We start from the raw sequence: 17,870 nt of genomic DNA, 5'->3' as shown, positions 1-17,870 counted from the left end.
GGTGTAACTAGAAGATTTCGGACAGAGCACGGTTCAGGTAACCCAGCTGCCAGAATTCAGACGGGTTCCAGGTAACCCAGCTGCCATATGATTATTACTGTAGTTTTATACTCAATGTTGATACGCATAGGCCATGCATATGGTTAAAAGTATCCAATGCAGTTTCAGGTATTTTGTTAATGGGCTCCTCCTAGAGTTGCGACGCCAAGTATTTATATTTTACCTTGCAGTTGTAAATACTTCTCATGGCTTGAGCCCTTCCACTCTGGACATTGGTACAGTATGTGTGGACTTGTTTTGGAGCCGAAGGACTACACTGTAACAAGATTCTGTGATTTTCACAGCATCACTGCTGTTTTTGGGGAAAATGTGTACTGTATTTGTGAATACAGTATGTTGCTGTGGTTTCGCTATGAATTATGGTCAAAAATGGTCAAACTACAGTAATAAAAATTTGCTGCGAATCATAACACAGTAATAAATCTGACTCCTCCCTCACTTGTCAGCTTTTTGAAAATTTTGAAAAAACATGGCGGAAAATCAGTTGGGGTTTTCTGTTTTCTTTTTGCACATAAATACAAAGTTAAGCTCCCAGATAGCAAGGTGACATTGATATTATGTTGATTTTCCATCCAAATCATCATTTTGAAAAGATATGGAAAAGTCATGGATTTATGGTTTACTGGGACATTTTGACGTGGTGATTGAAACGTGCACCGCGCGACGACGTTTGAACTGTCCGGCGGGAGATCATTTTTGAGCAACGGTGTTCAGCACTCTGACAAGTTCGCAGCTCCACCTTAATGGTAAGCAAGCATTTATTTATGTAACGTTAATGTTTCGTTGTGAAATTGTACTACATTAAATTCGGGCATGTGTACAGTCTATGTACGTTGTACTGTCTAACTTACAACTCATCCATGCTTGTTGGATCAACTAAGTAAGTAGCAGCTAACATTAGGCTAGCTATCATTGTTGCTGTGACGGTGGCGTTAACGTAATGTTTTATGTTACGTCAAGGTTATGGCAGTCTCATTTATATTAGGCCTACCTTAGTTCTCAGTAAGTTACAGTTTATTATATTCATATAATTTATATAAAACATTCACTAGTAGTGCTAGGCCTAGTATGTTACTGTCACAATGTTAGGCTGAAGATGATGTGCTGCTGGTTAACGTTAACGTGGAGGTTTAGCTGACTTATGTAACGTTAACTCCTCGTAATCATGTACGGTTTTGTGAGTTTAATAGGCGAACTTTAGCAATATTGATATAAATTAACTTTAAGTCACATCTGACTATCATTAACCGTTGTTCGGACGAACAGCGCGAATGGCTGTTGCTGCAAGCAAACATCATCAATGAGCTCACCCAGCTGGCTAACGTTAAATATAGCTGCTACCTTGCGAAACTGAGTTATGCTAACACCATCTTCAGCCTGGCATTTTGACAGTAAACTCAAAAAACATACAGTATATATATAAATGATTATTCTAAAGTTCCACTTGTAAGTAGCCTTCAGTTTCAGTTGAAAATTGTTATCTAACACTGTTTATCTTTTCTTCTTCTATTTCTGCTAGGTGCTGCTTCACTCTGCTACTGGTGGTGGATCAGGCTGACTGCAACCGTTGGTCTAACGTTAGGATGCAGCACACGAGAATTTCTAAACGGAAAAAAGTGAATAAATGTACTTGCTTTTCAAACTGATAACAAGTTGTCAATGGTTATTTATGCAAGTTTGTGTAGCCTAAACCATACCTAGGCCTAGCCATATTTATCCTGGCTGTAGATAAAGCAGGATATGAATTTCCCTAAATTACTGTATATAATATTACAGCACTGGTATTACTACTGTACTTAGTTACAGTATGATCCATAAGTACTGTGATTAAAAATACGGTAGACAATTCAATGCTGTATACATTACAGCACTGGTAGTACTACTGTAGTTTGCATTTACAGTATCAGGCATAGGTATTGTGATTTCATATACAGTAGGTGTACTGTAGAGTGAAATACAGCAACTTGCTGGTTATTTGCTGCCAGCAAGTTGCTGTAAATTTTACGTTAAACTTTTTACAGTGTAGCAACGGGCGAAGACTATTTCCAAAGAGCCATATCTACTGACCAGGTAATGTTTCACGATTCTCGCAAGATGTCACCGGGGAGCAGACAGCCAAATTGCAAGGCTGGATCTCTGCCTGCGAGAGAGGCAGACGATTATCCCTATTACAACTTTGTTTTCCATCAAAATGACTTGCTAAAGCTGTTATGTTAAGGTAAAAAACTTCCAAAGGATGCCTTTGAGAGGATGCCCTGTTTAGAATGCCAACATATCCCTAGTACCAGGACTCAGAGCAGTGGAGGTTAAAGGGTAGAAGGGTCACTGTAAATGGATGCAATATTCAGATGAACTGGGAATTGGGTACCTGCGCGATTTCATTTGGTGATTAAGCACACGCTGTTCCTTTTGTCCTCACCTCTGTGCAGTTTTTAATCCTCCCATCCAGGGTAGTGATGGATGTTCTCTTCTGCTGTCATGATCCGGTAAAATTCAGACTGATCCTTTAAAACTAATCTGCTCGGCCCACTAAATGATAATGCTGCCAGGACTGGCTCTGAAAATAACTGCATCCCACTCACACTGCACTCTCTCCTCTTCCCAGCAGAATGTAGCACCTGCTCTAGACAGCGGAGTTGTGTGCCACAGGCCGTCATGTCCAGTCGCAGTCCAGGTGGAACGATGTGCTGTATTGGTAGTTGTCATACTACGTTGTTGTTTGTTTTGTGTTTGTGTGTGAGGGGTGGGGGTGGGGGATTGCATGGCTGGAGTGTCAAGCAAGGGTTTTAATGTTGGTTTCCAGCTGTTTAGGGAGATTATCTTGCTTACATAACGGTAATATATGACAGAGAACATGCAGGGCACAGAGAGTGGGGCAGTGTCTCTGCAACGAGGGCACATCCTGACACTCATCTCAAAGGATGCTCTCACAGATACCTTAGATGTGCTACTGAATGCATGGAAATGCATGTGTGTAGGCTGTTATTCTTACACTTTTGTTCAAATTCAGTAAATTGTTCCACACAGTCTCCTGGCTGAGCCTTTTGAGTAGAAAAAGAACTCTGGTGTTCATACATGTCCTGAATCTGTAAAGTAGGAACAGCAACCTTCTCCCAATCTGAAACCGATTTGTCATTCTAGTTTCATTCATTAGTTCCATCCATTCCGTAATGCAACATGCATTGTTGCAATTATTATTGTAATTGATAAATAAATAAGACTTATTTTTGCTTCAATACAATACAATATTTAATCAAAGATTTTACATCAGCTGATAATGTCATTCTCATTCTCCATATGTCAAATACATAACCAAACATTGGTTGCCATTGGTTGCCAACACAGATTTACCGGCACTTTGTTTCTGTCCTTCAAAGAAATCCAGATGGTGGTAGAAGCAATGTGTTCCTGAGTTGATTGTTGTATGGTTATTCAACCAGACCTGGGCACTGTGAATGTAGAAGTCTAACTACATACGAAACAGTTAGTTTAACTTTGTGTTGCCTACTCAATCATGTTGGACAACAATTCTTTGATATGACATCGTCATCAATTCACTGTAGTTATTGTATGAAATGTAAGTTATGTTCTGTCATACAAAAACCTTCATAAGACATGAATGCACAATTTCATGACGTAAATCAATTAATTTACTGATATAATTTGGTAATAAATCACTTTATTTGATAATAGATTAATTACCAAGATTTTTTCTTGCTCTGAGAAAGGTTTCACTGTCAAATGTGACCTCACAGTGCATCATGCAAGTTCCTCAGGAATTTGTCCAGGTATCCTAACACATGATTGGTCCAGCATTGTCCTGGGGGTGGAGCTGTTACATGTGGAGGGCGTACCCTCCAGGTAGCTACTCCTCTGCAGGAAATGCAGGAAGTCGTCCTGGGCCACGCCCTCAGGAATGGCCACCTCTGTCCTAACTGGCCGCACGGCCGCGTGTTTCCGTCGGCAACAGCACAGGAACTTGGCCAGCTCCTCGCGGATCTGCCTGTTGAGGAGGCCGTAGAAGAAGGGGTTGGCGGCGAAGGAGGAGTAGGCCAGCCAGGTGACCGGAGCCACGGATTCAGCTCCATTGGACGCCACGCCGTGCGGAGGGGCCAGCGATAGCCGCAGGTGGAAGGTGAAGTAGGGCAGCCAGCAGAGCAGGAACTGACCCACGATCACGGCCAGTGTCACAGCCGCCTTGCTCCCGCGTGGCGACCTCCGCCACCTCGGAGCCCCCGGCCCAGCGCACCCGTGCCAGCGGCTGGTCACCGTGGCGACGATGGTGGTCTGGCTGTTGATCGAGTTCGAACGGCACTTGGGCGGACCGCCAACGGCGGGCTTATCGGTCCAGCTGGCCATCGGTCCGTGCTGGTGGCGCGCCGCCACCCGGGCCACCTTGTAGACGCTGCCGTAGACGCCGAGGATGACCACGGCCGGCACGCAGAAGCAGACGCTGGCGAAGAGCAGCGCGAAACCCCAGCACTGCCCGCCGCCGTGGCTCCAGCGCAGCGAGCAGCAGGACGGCGAGCGGGCCTTCAGTTTGGCGTGGGCGGCCGACGCCGCCGGCCAGCCCAGCATGGTGGCGAAGCCCAGCAGGAGCGAAACCAGCCACAGCAGAGCCAAGATGGCCGCCGCCAGCCTGCCCGTCATCTTGGCCTCGTAGCGCATGGGGTGGACGATGTAGTAGTAGCGCTCCACGCTGATGGCGGTGACGGTGAAGATGGAGGCGGCCACGAGGGTGGCGTGGAGCCCGGCGTAGAGGCGGCACGGCAGCGGCGACGTCGACGAGGAGGCGAGGAGAGCGCTGGTGGTGCCCGAGAGGAGCGGCGAGGCGCCCACCATGCCCGCGGGCATGAGCAGCGTGGCACACAGCAGGTCCACGGCGCACAGATGCCCAACAAACACCAGCCGCTGCCGCAGGTGCGCCGCCCGCACCACCACCGCCAGCACGGCCACGTTAGCCAGCAGCGCCACACTGGTCAGCACTAACATCAGCGTTAGGCCCGCCAGCGCCCACAGACGCCATGGGCCGGCGGACGGTGGCAGCAGCGGGGGGCCCAGGTGCATGCTGGGAGTGAGGAGGGAGAAGGAGACCTCGTGGAGGAGGGAGCCATTTGACACTGTGCTGTTGAGGTCCTTGGTCAGCCCTGAAGGGTCCTTATACTCCATCGCTTACAGGAAATACTGGAGGTGATCACAACACCACAGTCCTCCATGCATCTCTACTCATTTGGGTCTGAAGGAGCCTGCAGATGGAGGTCAGAGGCCCCATTGCACAATCCTGCAATTACATAACAGGAAATGGAGAATGGAGATTTTAATTATATATATATTTTTTTAAAACATGAGTTTAAAAATACTCACACACAGACAAACACACACACACGCACACTCCCATACACCATACACAGTCTTTTACCGAGGAGAGAAATAGATGACTTAGGGAGATGTTTTTCAAAGAAAAGGGAGGCTGACTGCAACTGCTTTTCCTGGCTAGATTAAGCATTAAAAACTTAATCTGTGGAAACTCTAGAATACTGGTTTTCAGTAAGGCAATTACAGCTCTCATATCAGAAACATTAATAGCCTTTATGAATTTTGCATTTGCAATGTTTCATTAACATTGACAATGAAGAAGTGATATTTATTGGAAGTGCAATTGATTATAAGTAATTGTAGTAATCTGGTAGTGAGCCCGGATCCAAAACAAACAGTCATGAAACCACAAATAATGACACTATGATTTTCACTGGAAGAGAGGATAATCATACCCTCTCCGCATATGTGTGTGTAGGGATGGACATCGTTAAGAAATTATTGATATCGATGCCATTGTCGAGTCTGCTTATCGATGCTATTCCTTATCGATTTCCATATTGATTCCTGTATGACCATGCAGACCCTCCGAAGAGCAGGCATAATCAGCAGACCTGCTCTTCGCCATGCAGACCCTCCAAAGAGCAGGCATAATCAGCAGACCTGTTGTTCGCAGCTGCAGAGGGAACTGTCTGCCCATCTGACCATTTGTCTGTCTGTCTGTCTATCTCTCTCCCTCCTGTTACACACATCAACCAGTTTCACTGTCACCTCAACCTCCACCGCCCTCACACAGTGATGTATTGGGAGACTGATGTGGGATCAGTATATGCAATGTTTCAGCCTCCTTTGTCCACTTCTCTCTTTTGTACTGTTCCCCACTGTGCATCTCTTCTCCAAATATCTTTAAGTATGTGTGGGAAGAGATGAGGGGGCGCTTAACGGGACGTGCGTGTGTGTGTGTGTGTGTGTGTGTGTGTGTGTGTGTGTGTGTGTGTATGTATGTGTGTGTGTGTATGTGTGGGTGCGCTATAATAAAACACTATGAAGTGTTTTTATTGTGCTGCTAATCTTCCCATTACACAAAAGGCTAAAGTCAGAGGGTGTGAAGAGATAAATCCAGCTTTGAAGAATGCACACATGCATTGCACACACACACGCACACACACACACACACACACTTCCCATTCAGCACCCCCTCACTCTGCAGTTTCTATGTACAGCTGTTAAAAACACTGCTGTTCCTTTCATGCCATGTGCTGTGCATGTACGGAAAGCCATGTAACATGCGTTCTCAGAGCAGAAATCTCTTGTACATAACAGATGACATTTAATGCATTTTGCTAATGGGATTGGGGAAGAGCGTGTTGAATGGCAAATGTTATATAAGATAAGACTGTCCTCATTTTCGGTCATCATTCTTATGAAATAACTGAGTATAAAGAAAAAGAACCACACTCACAGTTCCTTTAAAAAAAACTTTTAATCTACTGTTGAAAGTGAAGCCAATCTACTGTACTGAATCTACTGTTTTTACTGAAAGTGAAGCCAGAGTTCAAGTTGTGAGGTAACCATATCCTTCTCTTAGTGTGTTCTATTTTCTTTCAAGTAATTCTAGCATTTCCTTTGGCACACAGAATCACACCAAACACATTGGGTCATAAAATACTATTTTTTTTCCTGGAAGATGTGTAAAAATGTTTGTCTAAAATACACAATAGGTCTGCTAACTTACTAACAAACATACCTAGCAAACATCACCAATTGCACCAGATGCACTGATATCAACCCAACAGCTATCAGCAAATTTATATAATATTTGTTGATGGTAGTGGCTGAAGTTTACTGTATATGTTACTTTGCATAAAGTCTGCACTAGTTAAATGTTGTGCTATGATTTTTTATGAATATTTTTTTAGTTTACTTGCCACAACAAAAATGAAGACAACAAAAACACAAAGTATCGGCGTTGGTTATTGGCAAGATTGTTATTTTAAACATCAGTATCGGTATCTGCCCAAATGTCTTAATCGGTGCATCTCTACCACCAATAACAGTTGGCACTATAAGCTAGCAGGTATGTTGACTTACTGTATATATTTTGACATCATATTTGGTAACATCCTGCTGTAATTGAATTTCTTACATTTTTGTCAGCCGCAGGCTTCAGAGTGAATCACCTGGATAGCTAGGTGGCGACAGTTGTGCTTATTACTCATTCATATGACCATATGGCATTCAAAATGAATGCAGGGACATCAAAACTAGTTTCCAACGAAAACATACAACACAATATAAAAACCTGCACCATATGACTTCTAATACAGTAAGAGATCATTACTTACACTGCTGTAGCAAACCCAATACAACATAAACTACCTGAGACCAAGCTTAGATTCTTTTCATATATTGATGTCAAAAAACTAAAGGCCTATTAGTGTGACTGAATAATTCACTTTAATTAGAAATTCACATTCACATAATTCACATTGATTAGAAACAGCCTGTTCTACTATCATTAAGTTATTATTCAATATTTTCTCAATTGATAACAGAAAAAGGTTATTCTACAAGCATACAGGAAAAATACAAAACTTACAAAGGAGTCTGAACTCACCTGCAATCACACGTAGAATGGATTTGGTTGGTCTTGCTTGATGAAGTGTTTGTCCTGACCTCAGTGCTTGGCTCCTCTGATCCGCTGGTACCTGTTGACCCTCTCTGGATGGGAGTCCGAGTCATCCTAAGCCAGTCTGTTAGTTAGTCCCCAGTCCCCAGTCAGTGTGAGAGGGGCAGAGGGGTCGCTGGGCGCAGAGTGCGGAGAGGAGTGTGACAGAGCTGACAGGGCACAGCTGGCCTGCACTGTCCATCATCACAGGCACAGAGAAGGAGGAGGACGAGGAGGAGGTGTCTAAGTGAGGAAGGGGAGGAGTCCAGAGGTGCCCTGATAAACAAACACACAGAACACACACTGCTTCTCATGCCCCAATTACTGAAAATGCATGTCAGCAGATAGAGATAGTAGGAATGAGTTACCTTTTTACTGAATAGATGACTGCATATCTTTCACCACAAGAATTGGTTGAAGTTATTGAATTTACAATGACAAGGTTTCAATTCCTCGGGAACAAACTCTAATTCAGTGTCATTCACACGATCAAAAAACATTTTATCAAGCATTTTATCATTGAATCATTGGGATCAAGAGATCGAAGACTTTTTTTAGAATAGAAACAAGTAGGCTACAGCTTTCCATTTCTTACGCCAGACCAGGTGGTGGCGGTAATGAGCTGTTCAGTTATATCGGCAAATGAAATACAAGAGGAAGAAGTCAGAAACTCACATGTGGAGTAGGTAGTGATGGGCATGGGAGAAATGCTTTAAAGATTTCAATAAGTTTACGTCTCTTAGTTATTCAAGTTTTTGGTTTTCATCATGTCTTTTTTCATAAAGAATAAAGGGAACCCAAAGGTTTCCAAATCAACACACGGCGCTGGTCGAAAGGTAAAAAGCTTGAACTGGTCCAAGTGATCAGCTAAGTAACCTGCTAAATGTTGCCCCGAGAGGCTTATAAAAGCCAAAACGGCATTTTGACCGAATGGACATTTGTTTTGCTATTATTTCCCGGAAAAGTAGCATTAGATCTGGGCCGCAGAACTGCTCGTTTTCTCCTTTGTAAAGTGATGTTATGCTGAAAAGCTAGCTGGTTAACTAATGTAATGTAGGTGACTTCAGATGGCTGTGTTTTATCTGTGTACCTCAGAGCGATGGCGATGGTGACAAACGAAACAAATCCAAACTTAGCAAACGACTTAACGAAGAAATCTCCAGTGATTCCGAGACAGAAAGGTACGAAAGTTGTGCAGTCTCTTAACTGTAACGTCAATGTTACTCCTGCTTCGCTGTTGGCTCCAGGAGGCACTAGCGAAGTTGGTTGTGTTACCTTACTATTCTGTTTTTCTAACTTAGCGACCCGGTTGGAAAGAAGCAACGGGGAGACGACGAGCGAGAGATTGAAGAGACGGCCCAGGAGAAGAAACTACGCTTAGCTAAGTCGTATCTTGACCAACTGAGAGAGGAGGGTGAGCATATGCCACAGTAACTTTACTGTCCAATGTCGCTGTATGTGTGAGATCATGTGAAAGTCCTGCGAGTTTTGATAATACTGTTGGGCCCTCTCCACTGCGTAGAGGAGAAGAGAGCAGAGGATGATGCCTTTGAGTCAGACCTGATCGCTGGAAGACTACAGGACGATGTGGTAAAGTCTCTCGCTTCATCCACTGAATCTACACATAAATGACTTATAGTATAGTATAAGTATATATACTCTTTTGATCTCGTGAGGGAAATTTGGTCTCTGCATTTATCCCAATCCGTGAATTAGTGAAACACACTCAGCACACAGTGAACACACAGTGACGTGAAGCACGCACTAATCCTGGCACAGTGAGCTGCCTGCAACCACAGCGGCGCTTGGGGAGCAGTGAGTGGTTAGGTGCCTTGCTCAAGGGCACTTCAGCCGTGCCTACTGGTCGGGGTTCAAACCGGCAACCCTCCGGTTACAAGTCCGAAACGCTAACCAGTAGGCCACGGCTGCCCCAACTTCAGACCTTACAAGCCATTGGTTGACGTTCTCATACCTGACTTACCTCACTGTTTTTATTTTATTTTTATGTTTTCTTATTGATCACAGCTGGAACAGAGAGGGAAGCTACAACGACTGATCGCAAAAGACGTGAGTAACACTCTTAGTTCAGTAACTCTGCTGTAGGAGTTTAAATCAGTAAATTGGGTTTCTGATCTGAGGCGTATGTTGTGTTGCTTGGCAGCTGGTTCCTCCAGAGGCGTCAGAGGTGCGCCTGCTGAGGGGACACAAGCTCCCGGTCACCTGCCTGGTCATCACCCCCGACGACAAGCATATCTTCTCGTCATCAAAGGACTGTTCCATCATCAAATGTAAGCCAGATCATTGTCTTTTGCTTGTGTTGAAGGGGATAGGAGAAACAACCATAGTTTGGGCTGTGGTATGCTGTTTGTGTTATCTAAAATGTCTGTCTGTGTACATATTGCATATGATGTAGTTATGTCTTGACCTTGTGTAAGTGATTGCTTTTTGTTTTTTACCCCCAGGGGATGTGGAGAGTGGGAAGAAAGTCCTCAAAATCGCTGGAGGCAGAAAGGGAACTGACGCCCGGCATGTCGGCCACACAGCTCATGTTCTGTGCATGGCCATCTCGTCCGATGGCAAATACCTGGTGAGAACACCTTGCAGATCTTACATGCTTGGTTGTTGTTACAGTGTGATCCTAAGGCACTTTGATATTGTTTAGTTTTTTATTTTATAAATTAGATAGTTATTTTTTTAAAAACATGATGTCATTTCTGTGATAATAGTTTTTCTTGAAGCACAGAAATCTAAGCAGCCCAGTCTAGAACGCCTGGAATGTTGGGCTTTGTCAATCCCTGCTGTAATGACTGGGGATTCATTCTTTTGTGTCCTTTCTCTTGGCGCCAGGCCACAGGAGACATGAATAAGTTGATCATGATCTGGGAGGCAGCCACATGTAAGCACCTGTACAAGTTCACCGGTCATAGAGGTCCAGTGTCGGTAAGTCCACCTTTTTTCCCCCCTCTATGAACCCTCGGGCCACTTTTCATGTTCAGTTATTTCTGTGTCTAAGTCCAAAATCAAGCCACAATCTTGGTCTCTGTCGCTTTTTCAGGGTCTGGCGTTTAGGAGAGGTACTCACGACCTGTACAGCGCCTCACATGATCGCTCCATCAAAGTGTGGAATGTGGATGAGAACGCTTATGTGGAGACTTTGTAAGTTGACTGGCTTTTCTCAGACAGGCTTTAGACGTTAAATGTGGGAAGCCTGTGTTTCTAATCCAATGCCCTTGTTTTTTGGTCAGATTCAACTATTGCTACTCGTGGTCCTCCAGGTGTCTGGTCTATGTTGTAGAGAGCCACCCTTTGTAAAAGCTAGTATGATGCGGTATAAATAGATACAGAATCTTACCGAATATACAAGTTATTATTTGGATATATTGTTTGAAAAAATTAGCCTAATGATCGACTTGAGTTCACAGAGTACTGTCAGTACGAAAAACCGACAGTACTCGTGAACTCGAGAAGCTGAGATCTATGTAAAAACTCGCAGGATTTCTCCTTTAAAATCAATTCAGTGTCACAAGACAAAATGCTGGTTTACAGTGTCAGACCTTCATCTCACAAATTAGGTTAACCTACTTCAACTAATTGAAGAGATATCGCTGTTTTATGAACTTTTAAGTCACCCCATGGTGTCAGTATGGCTTGTGTGTGAACTGCCAGCACTTTGGTAAGACAGTGGTTATTATGCCATAATGTGGACTGGACTAGCCTAATGAAACTTGGGGAAGTTATAGATAAATAAATACTAAAGGAAAGTTATAGTTACGTTGAGTGTGGAGTGATCAGCTCAATTGTCAGCAACTGACAGGATTCACCAGGATCACTTTCAATGTGGTCAGACTGTCCTTTAGCTCAGTATTTTGTGTGTGTGTGTGTTCAGGTTTGGGCACCAGGACGTGATCACAGGTCTGGATTGTCTAAGCCGTGAGCGCTGTGTGACGACAGGGGGCCGTGACCGAACCGTACGTGTCTGGAAGATCGCAGAGGAGTCCCAGTTAGTGTTCCATGGACATGAGTGAGTAGCTGAAACCCATCATCTTTTCCCATCTCTCTAGACCCTTTTCTAGAGCCTTTTCTAGAGCCTTCTTCACTAGCCTTTCTTCTCTTTGTCCCTATTTTAAATTCTGTTTTCAACAAATCTATATTAAAAAGATTAATCTATATTATATCTATATTATATCCAAATCTATATTAAAAAGATTAATCTATATTATATCTAAAAATCCAGCTGATTTGCGGCCATTCAAAACTTCAGGTTATACTTTGATTTTCTGAATGGACTGCTTTTATTTTCCCCTTTTCCACTCTGAGCACTCAAATCGTGCCTCACATTCACCTATTTACACATACACACACTATCATACACTGATGGCAGAAGCTGCTGTGCAAGGCACCAACCTGCACTTTGGAAGCACTTTGGGGTTCAGTGTCTTGCTCACGGACACCTGGACAGGGTCAGGAGGAGTTGGGCTCCAACCGGCAGCCGTCCAGTTGCTGGACGACGACTCTGCCTCTTGTTATTTTCTGTACTTTCTTCTTTTCTTTCTTAATTAAATCGTATGACTTTTGTTCTTTTGACTTTCTAGGAGCTCCATAGACTGCATCCAGCTCATTAATGAGGAGCACATGGTCACAGGAGGCGATGATGGGTGAGATTATCAGTCGTGAACCTAGAGGATGCCCATTAGCATTCTCTCTCTCTCTCTCTGTGTTTGAGATCACCTTAAAAAATCCTCCGTGCAGAATGCATAACGGAATACAAAACAACCAACAGAGTGCATAAATAACAAAACATTTCTTTGTCCATAATTTCTTGTTTCATTCTCTCTCTCCATTTTGTTCTGTCCTCTCCTCACACACTCACACTCTCTACTTGCTGTGTCGTTGCAGTAGCCACAGTGTTTTCAGTGCTGATATTGCATGGCTGGCCAGGGTCTTTACAATACAAGGATACAAGGAAGTTTATTGTCACATGCATATAGTTACTGGAAGTAAGAAATGCAGTGAAATTATGTCTGGTGTCAGCCTATTTGTGCATTAATGGGGGGGGGTAAAAAGTGCAGTAGAAGAGGGGTTTAGTAGATGAAGTGGCAAGGGCTGCATAACAAAGGTGGGGGAGGATTGGGATTGGGTGGGGGGCACCAACAAGGAGCACCCAAGAGCAACAGGGGCAAGGAAAAACTCCCTTACCAAGGAAGAAACTTTGGGCAGATCCACGGCTCAAGGAGCTAACCCAACTGCCAGGGGTCTTGGTGTGTGTGTTGGGGGGATGACAGGGGAGATGGGATAGTGTGCTGTGTATGTGGGGAGAGGGCAGTGTGCAATATGTGTGTTGGAGAAGCTTCCTCATGAGACAATGTGCTGTGTATTGGGGGGGGGGGGGGGGGGAGGGGTGGCAGTGTGCTGTAAGTATGTTGGGGATGTGTGTTGGAAAAGCTTCCTGATGAAAAATGTGCTGTGTATATTACATCTACGTCATTAAGCTGGGGTTTCCAGCCTAGACCACACAGATACATAATGCATAGTTTTGGATGGCTAGTGGGAACAACATGATTGTTTATCTGTCCTTCACAAGACAGTTGCCTTCAAAATAAAAATGAAGATGATGCCAGAATGAGTTGCCAATAAAATCATCCTTCAGAAAAAATAGTTTTCAAGAGAGTTCCATTATCAGCATCATAGTTGGCCCCACAAGGCTTCCGTTTTAACATTCCATATGTTATCTTAATGCAGAGGAAGTAGATTGGGAACCAAATAGAACGTTCAAGCATTGTTTTTGTTTTTATTGTTGAAAGTGTCTATAGTAGAGGGGCAGCCGTGGCCCACTGGTTAGAACTCTGGACTTGTAACCGGAAGGTTGCCGGTTCGAGCCCTCGAGGCTGCCGGTTCGAGCCCTCGAGGCTGCGGCTGAAGTGCCCTTGAGTAAGGCACCTAACCCCTCACTGCTCCCCGAGCGCCGCCGTTGATGCAGGCAGCTCACTGCGCCGGGATTAGCGTGTGCTTCACCTCACTGTGTGTTCACTGTGTGCTGTTTGTGTTTCACTAATTCACCGATTGGGTTAAATGCAGAGACCCTCACGGGATCAAAAAAGTATATATACTATATATAAAGTTCCTCTCCCGCATGTCCCTCCACAGCGCCGTGTCCGTGTGGACGGTAAACAAGAAGAAGCCTCTGACCACGGTGAAGCTGGCCCACGGTAGCCGCGGCGACCCCGGGCTGGAACAGCCCTGCTGGGTGTCCTCAGTGGCCGCCCTGCTCAACTCCGACACGGTGGCTTCAGGTGCCTCAGGCACGCGCACCCGCCCTCGCCCTCGATAGCCCACACACACACACACAGGCCAAACACAACACAAACGTCACATAACACACACATAACCACACTTGGAACTTAGACAGAGTTTAATTAATACATGTATCACCCTTGAAATAATCACTATGTTACTGTCAGATGTCAGTGAGCTCACCTTTTCCCCTCTCTTTTTCTACTGTCTACAGGTTCCCATAACTCCAATGTGCAGTTGTGGAAGGTTGGTCAAGGCTTCCGGGGCCTGGAGCCTCTCTTCAGCATCCCAGTGGTATGCACTATTTAGTTCTATTCAGTTTGATTTATAGTGGCAAACCATGTGAAATGGTCTCAAGGTGCTTTACAGAGGTTGATTGTTACAATAGCAAGTAAAAATCCTTTTGTACTGTAACAAGTACAATAGCAGTTCATTGTGTTATCATGCATTATATCACATGTTTTAGTCAAAGATATTGATTGTATTGATTGATCAGGTTTTTCTCCATCATTCTCTCTTCTCTCAGGCTGGGTTTGTGAACAGCTTGAAATTTGCAAATTCTGGAAAGTTCCTTGTTGCGGGAGTAGGGCAGGAGCACAGGTGAGCAGTCCGAGTACATTTCCAAATGACCACAGGGACATCTTTCAGTGTCAATGTCTTGTCTGATTTTTATTCGATGTCAGGCTTGCTCCAGCTCCGTTTGTTTGCAGTTGTGCCTCATAATATTTTGCATAGTATTATAATATTTTAATATTTTATAATATTAAAATATTATAATATTTTCCTCAGTAGTCCTATGCCTATGACTACTGAGTTCCTAACTGTGACCAATGGTGGTTTTGTTTTTTAGTTAAACCTTTTATTTTATATCAGAGGGCAAGACGTCAGCTTCCTCCGGTATAAGCCAGCAATGCTACAGTTACAGTGTTGTTTCACAAGGGGGCGCTGTTTATTCATGCATATTGTGCACAAATTTGATATTTGGGTAGTTTCAGGGTAAGTGCTTGACATTAGCCGCATACATGTCTCTGTACCTTATGTTGGGTATGTGTATACTGTTATTAATGACTAAACTAGCAGCACCTGAGTCATTTGCAAAAAGAAGTGCAAAAATACAGTTTGTTGGCACAAAATACATCTTTCAGTCATTTTCATCTTTAAAGGAGAAATCCAGCGAGTTTTCAGAGTACTGACGGTACGAAAAAAGCTGCAGGTTGTAGCAACTCGAGCTAGGTAAAACTGATTGATTGTGTGTACCGACAGTACTCGGTGACCTCGAGAAACGGAATCTTTGTGAAAACTCGCCGGATTTCTCCTTTAAATTGATGTTTCATTATACAACTACACCACTTTAACACATCATAAAAGTTTACTGAGGGCAGAAAACTGGACCACACTAACACATTCTTTAATAAATAATTTCCAAATGCAGTTTTAATATTATAATAGTTGACAGATTAACTGCTAAAGTTTTCTGACTAACAGTGTTTGTCCACTCCAAAATATTTTCTTTATGTTGTAAAAAGCACAGCATATATGATGCAACTGTATAATGATGCAATTGTATACAAATATTTACCTTCTACTGATGACTAAAATCTTCATTGATTATGCAACTACCCATTTACCGTTATCTTGTGTGTTTGCCCTTCCCCAGGCTTGGGCGGTGGTGGAGAGTAAAGGAAGCTAAGAATGGACTGTACATCATTCCTCTGAAACGGAAAGCTCCGGAAGTAATAGTAGCTACAGAAATGGAGGCTGAGCAGGAGGAACGTTGAGGAGCAGTGCTGTGAGCGTGTGTGTGTTTTTTTTGTATGAATGGAGAACGGGTTCAGAAGAACTTTATTTGTTTATTCATGTGTTTTCATTTGCATTTGTAAATGACATGCATTGTGGAATCCCTTAGAGGACCTAATTAAATTTTATGTTGAAATCATGGCTCTTGGATGGTATTGAATGAAACTGCCTCTCTTGGTTAGAGACAGGTGTTTTCTGAGATGGTCAGAGATGGTCAGATAGTCAAAAAATACATAAGCTGTTTCTTTTGTGTTGACATCAGAGGACTAATTAATTGACATATGTGGGTATAATCCACATAATAACATGGCAAGAGAATGGACATTCTCATTACTGTATACACCTTGTAGGATTTGGGTTTGTAGGATCGTTCACGTTACATTTCTTAAATTCAGCTATTTGAGTTGTGCAAGAAAGGGACAAAATGTCAGACTTTGTATATGGCAGCAACCCCCAGTCTGAATGTACAAGCCACTGCTATCCTTTAGGCCAGGGGTGTCAAACCCATATTAGGTAGTGGGCCGGATTTGTTGGAATGAGACCTGTAGGGGGCCGTCATGGTCATTATCATTTTTCTGCATGGGTATCAGAGTGTTATTTGATGATCACTTATGAGCAAAGAAGTACACAATAATGTACTGCTGTCATACTGTTCTTTCTCTCTTGAAATGCCCTACTTCCATGTTAGTTTTTCCGCTTCTTCCTTCCTGAGGATGGTTTGTAGTGCTAGGTTTAATCAATTTATCATATACAGATATTGCGTATTATATTACACATTGTTGAAGACAACTGGATGTGGATATCTTTTTTTCTAATTTTCCCTTGGTTTAGGCACTCCCAGGGCTCAATGCTCCACTACATGTGGTTGACTGAGTGATGGGGCCACGTTGACTCACCAGGGGTGCACTTCTATGTTCCCAAACAACAATAAGAGGGAACTGCAACTAGCAAAGGTTGCAAAGTTCCCTTTTAAGTCAGTATAAGACTTAATGCTCTCTCCAAAAGAAAGCATTAAGATGATTAGTAACTATCAAAGCATGGCAGCATATTGTCAGCATATGTGTTTGTTCAGATACTCAATGAGACTTGTGAGAGCTGTTGCTTGCTGTGCTGATGGAGACGCGGAGGCACTGATAATAGTTATTGTAATTGGCACAGAGCGGATTTGAAATGCAGGGGGCGTTTTTAAATATCAAATGCTTTGACAATTTGCTATGTTTAAAGTATGTAAATCCCTCCTTCAGCCATGCTTGGATCTCGTTAATGCAGGTTAAGCAGCATAATGCTGAGAAACTGAAACATCCATATAGGTTGCGCTATCCATATAGGGGCCGAATAAATTAACCATGAAGCCTCAGTATTCATTTAAAAAAGTTTATTTACAATTTAAATTACAAGAAAGCACTGACTTATTTACTGAACTCTATGTTGAAACATTATATAGACTACACTTGAAAAAAAAAAACACACACACACACACAAGTAACCTCCATATTTCATTTAACTTTGTTAAAAGAAGGAAAACAGCCTACTGTTGGATATAGTTTTAATTTCCTCTGGTCTACATTAATTCAACAGGAAGAGACAAAAGGTCATTTGATTCACAGCACTTTGGGAGGGAGCACCCATTGAGGGATACGTTGTGTGTGTGGACCTCCACCCCTGTCCTTTCCATAGGGCGTCATCCTCACATGGCAGCGTTGTTTCAGAGCCCCAAAAACTCCGTCGTTAATCTACA

The 17,870-nt window shown here is 43.4% G+C and overlaps 2 protein-coding genes and 1 long non-coding RNA gene across 4 annotated transcripts; 2 read left to right on the top strand and 1 right to left on the bottom strand.

Annotated features, from left to right (window-relative positions):
• The first annotated feature begins 768 nt into the window (after positions 1–768).
• On the top strand, positions 769–1,712 carry LOC143103601 (uncharacterized). The gene is made up of 2 exons (XR_012982913.1): positions 769–806; positions 1,580–1,712. It is a non-coding gene; the product is annotated as an uncharacterized LOC143103601 (long non-coding RNA).
• A 2,107-nt stretch (positions 1,713–3,819) lies between these two features.
• Positions 3,820–5,229, bottom strand: LOC143104909 (putative G-protein coupled receptor). The gene has a single exon (XM_076269240.1). It carries the CDS (start codon positions 5,227–5,229, stop codon positions 3,820–3,822), a length of 1,410 nt encoding a protein of 469 aa, XP_076125355.1.
• Positions 5,230–8,706: 3,477 nt separating this feature from the next.
• rrp9 (ribosomal RNA processing 9, U3 small nucleolar RNA binding protein) lies at positions 8,707–16,271 on the top strand. Of its 2 annotated transcripts, none has more exons than XM_076268375.1 (15): positions 8,707–8,880; positions 9,140–9,225; positions 9,346–9,458; positions 9,567–9,634; positions 10,070–10,111; positions 10,206–10,332; positions 10,507–10,631; positions 10,892–10,984; positions 11,100–11,200; positions 11,931–12,065; positions 12,637–12,699; positions 14,189–14,334; positions 14,550–14,629; positions 14,862–14,935; positions 15,993–16,271. In XM_076268375.1, exons 1-15 carry the CDS (start codon positions 8,812–8,814, stop codon positions 16,111–16,113), a joined length of 1,443 nt encoding a protein of 480 aa, XP_076124490.1. In that variant the 5' UTR covers positions 8,707–8,811; the 3' UTR covers positions 16,114–16,271. The 2 variants fall into 2 exon arrangements, with proteins under 2 accessions (XP_076124490.1, XP_076124489.1); XM_076268374.1 differs by having other exon boundaries at positions 14,189–14,343.
• Positions 16,272–17,870: the final 1,599 nt, after the last annotated feature.

Source organism: Alosa pseudoharengus, unplaced genomic scaffold (assembly GCF_046254945.1).
Source record: "Alosa pseudoharengus isolate Yale_2024_CS ecotype anadromous, Long Island Sound unplaced genomic scaffold, YU_APseudo_1.1 YU_APseudo_1.1_scf_5, whole genome shotgun sequence".
NCBI classification, from domain to species: domain Eukaryota; kingdom Metazoa; phylum Chordata; class Actinopteri; order Clupeiformes; family Clupeidae; genus Alosa; species Alosa pseudoharengus.
Note: the sequence above shows the minus strand (reverse complement) of the source record. Positions and strands in the feature narration are given on the sequence as shown.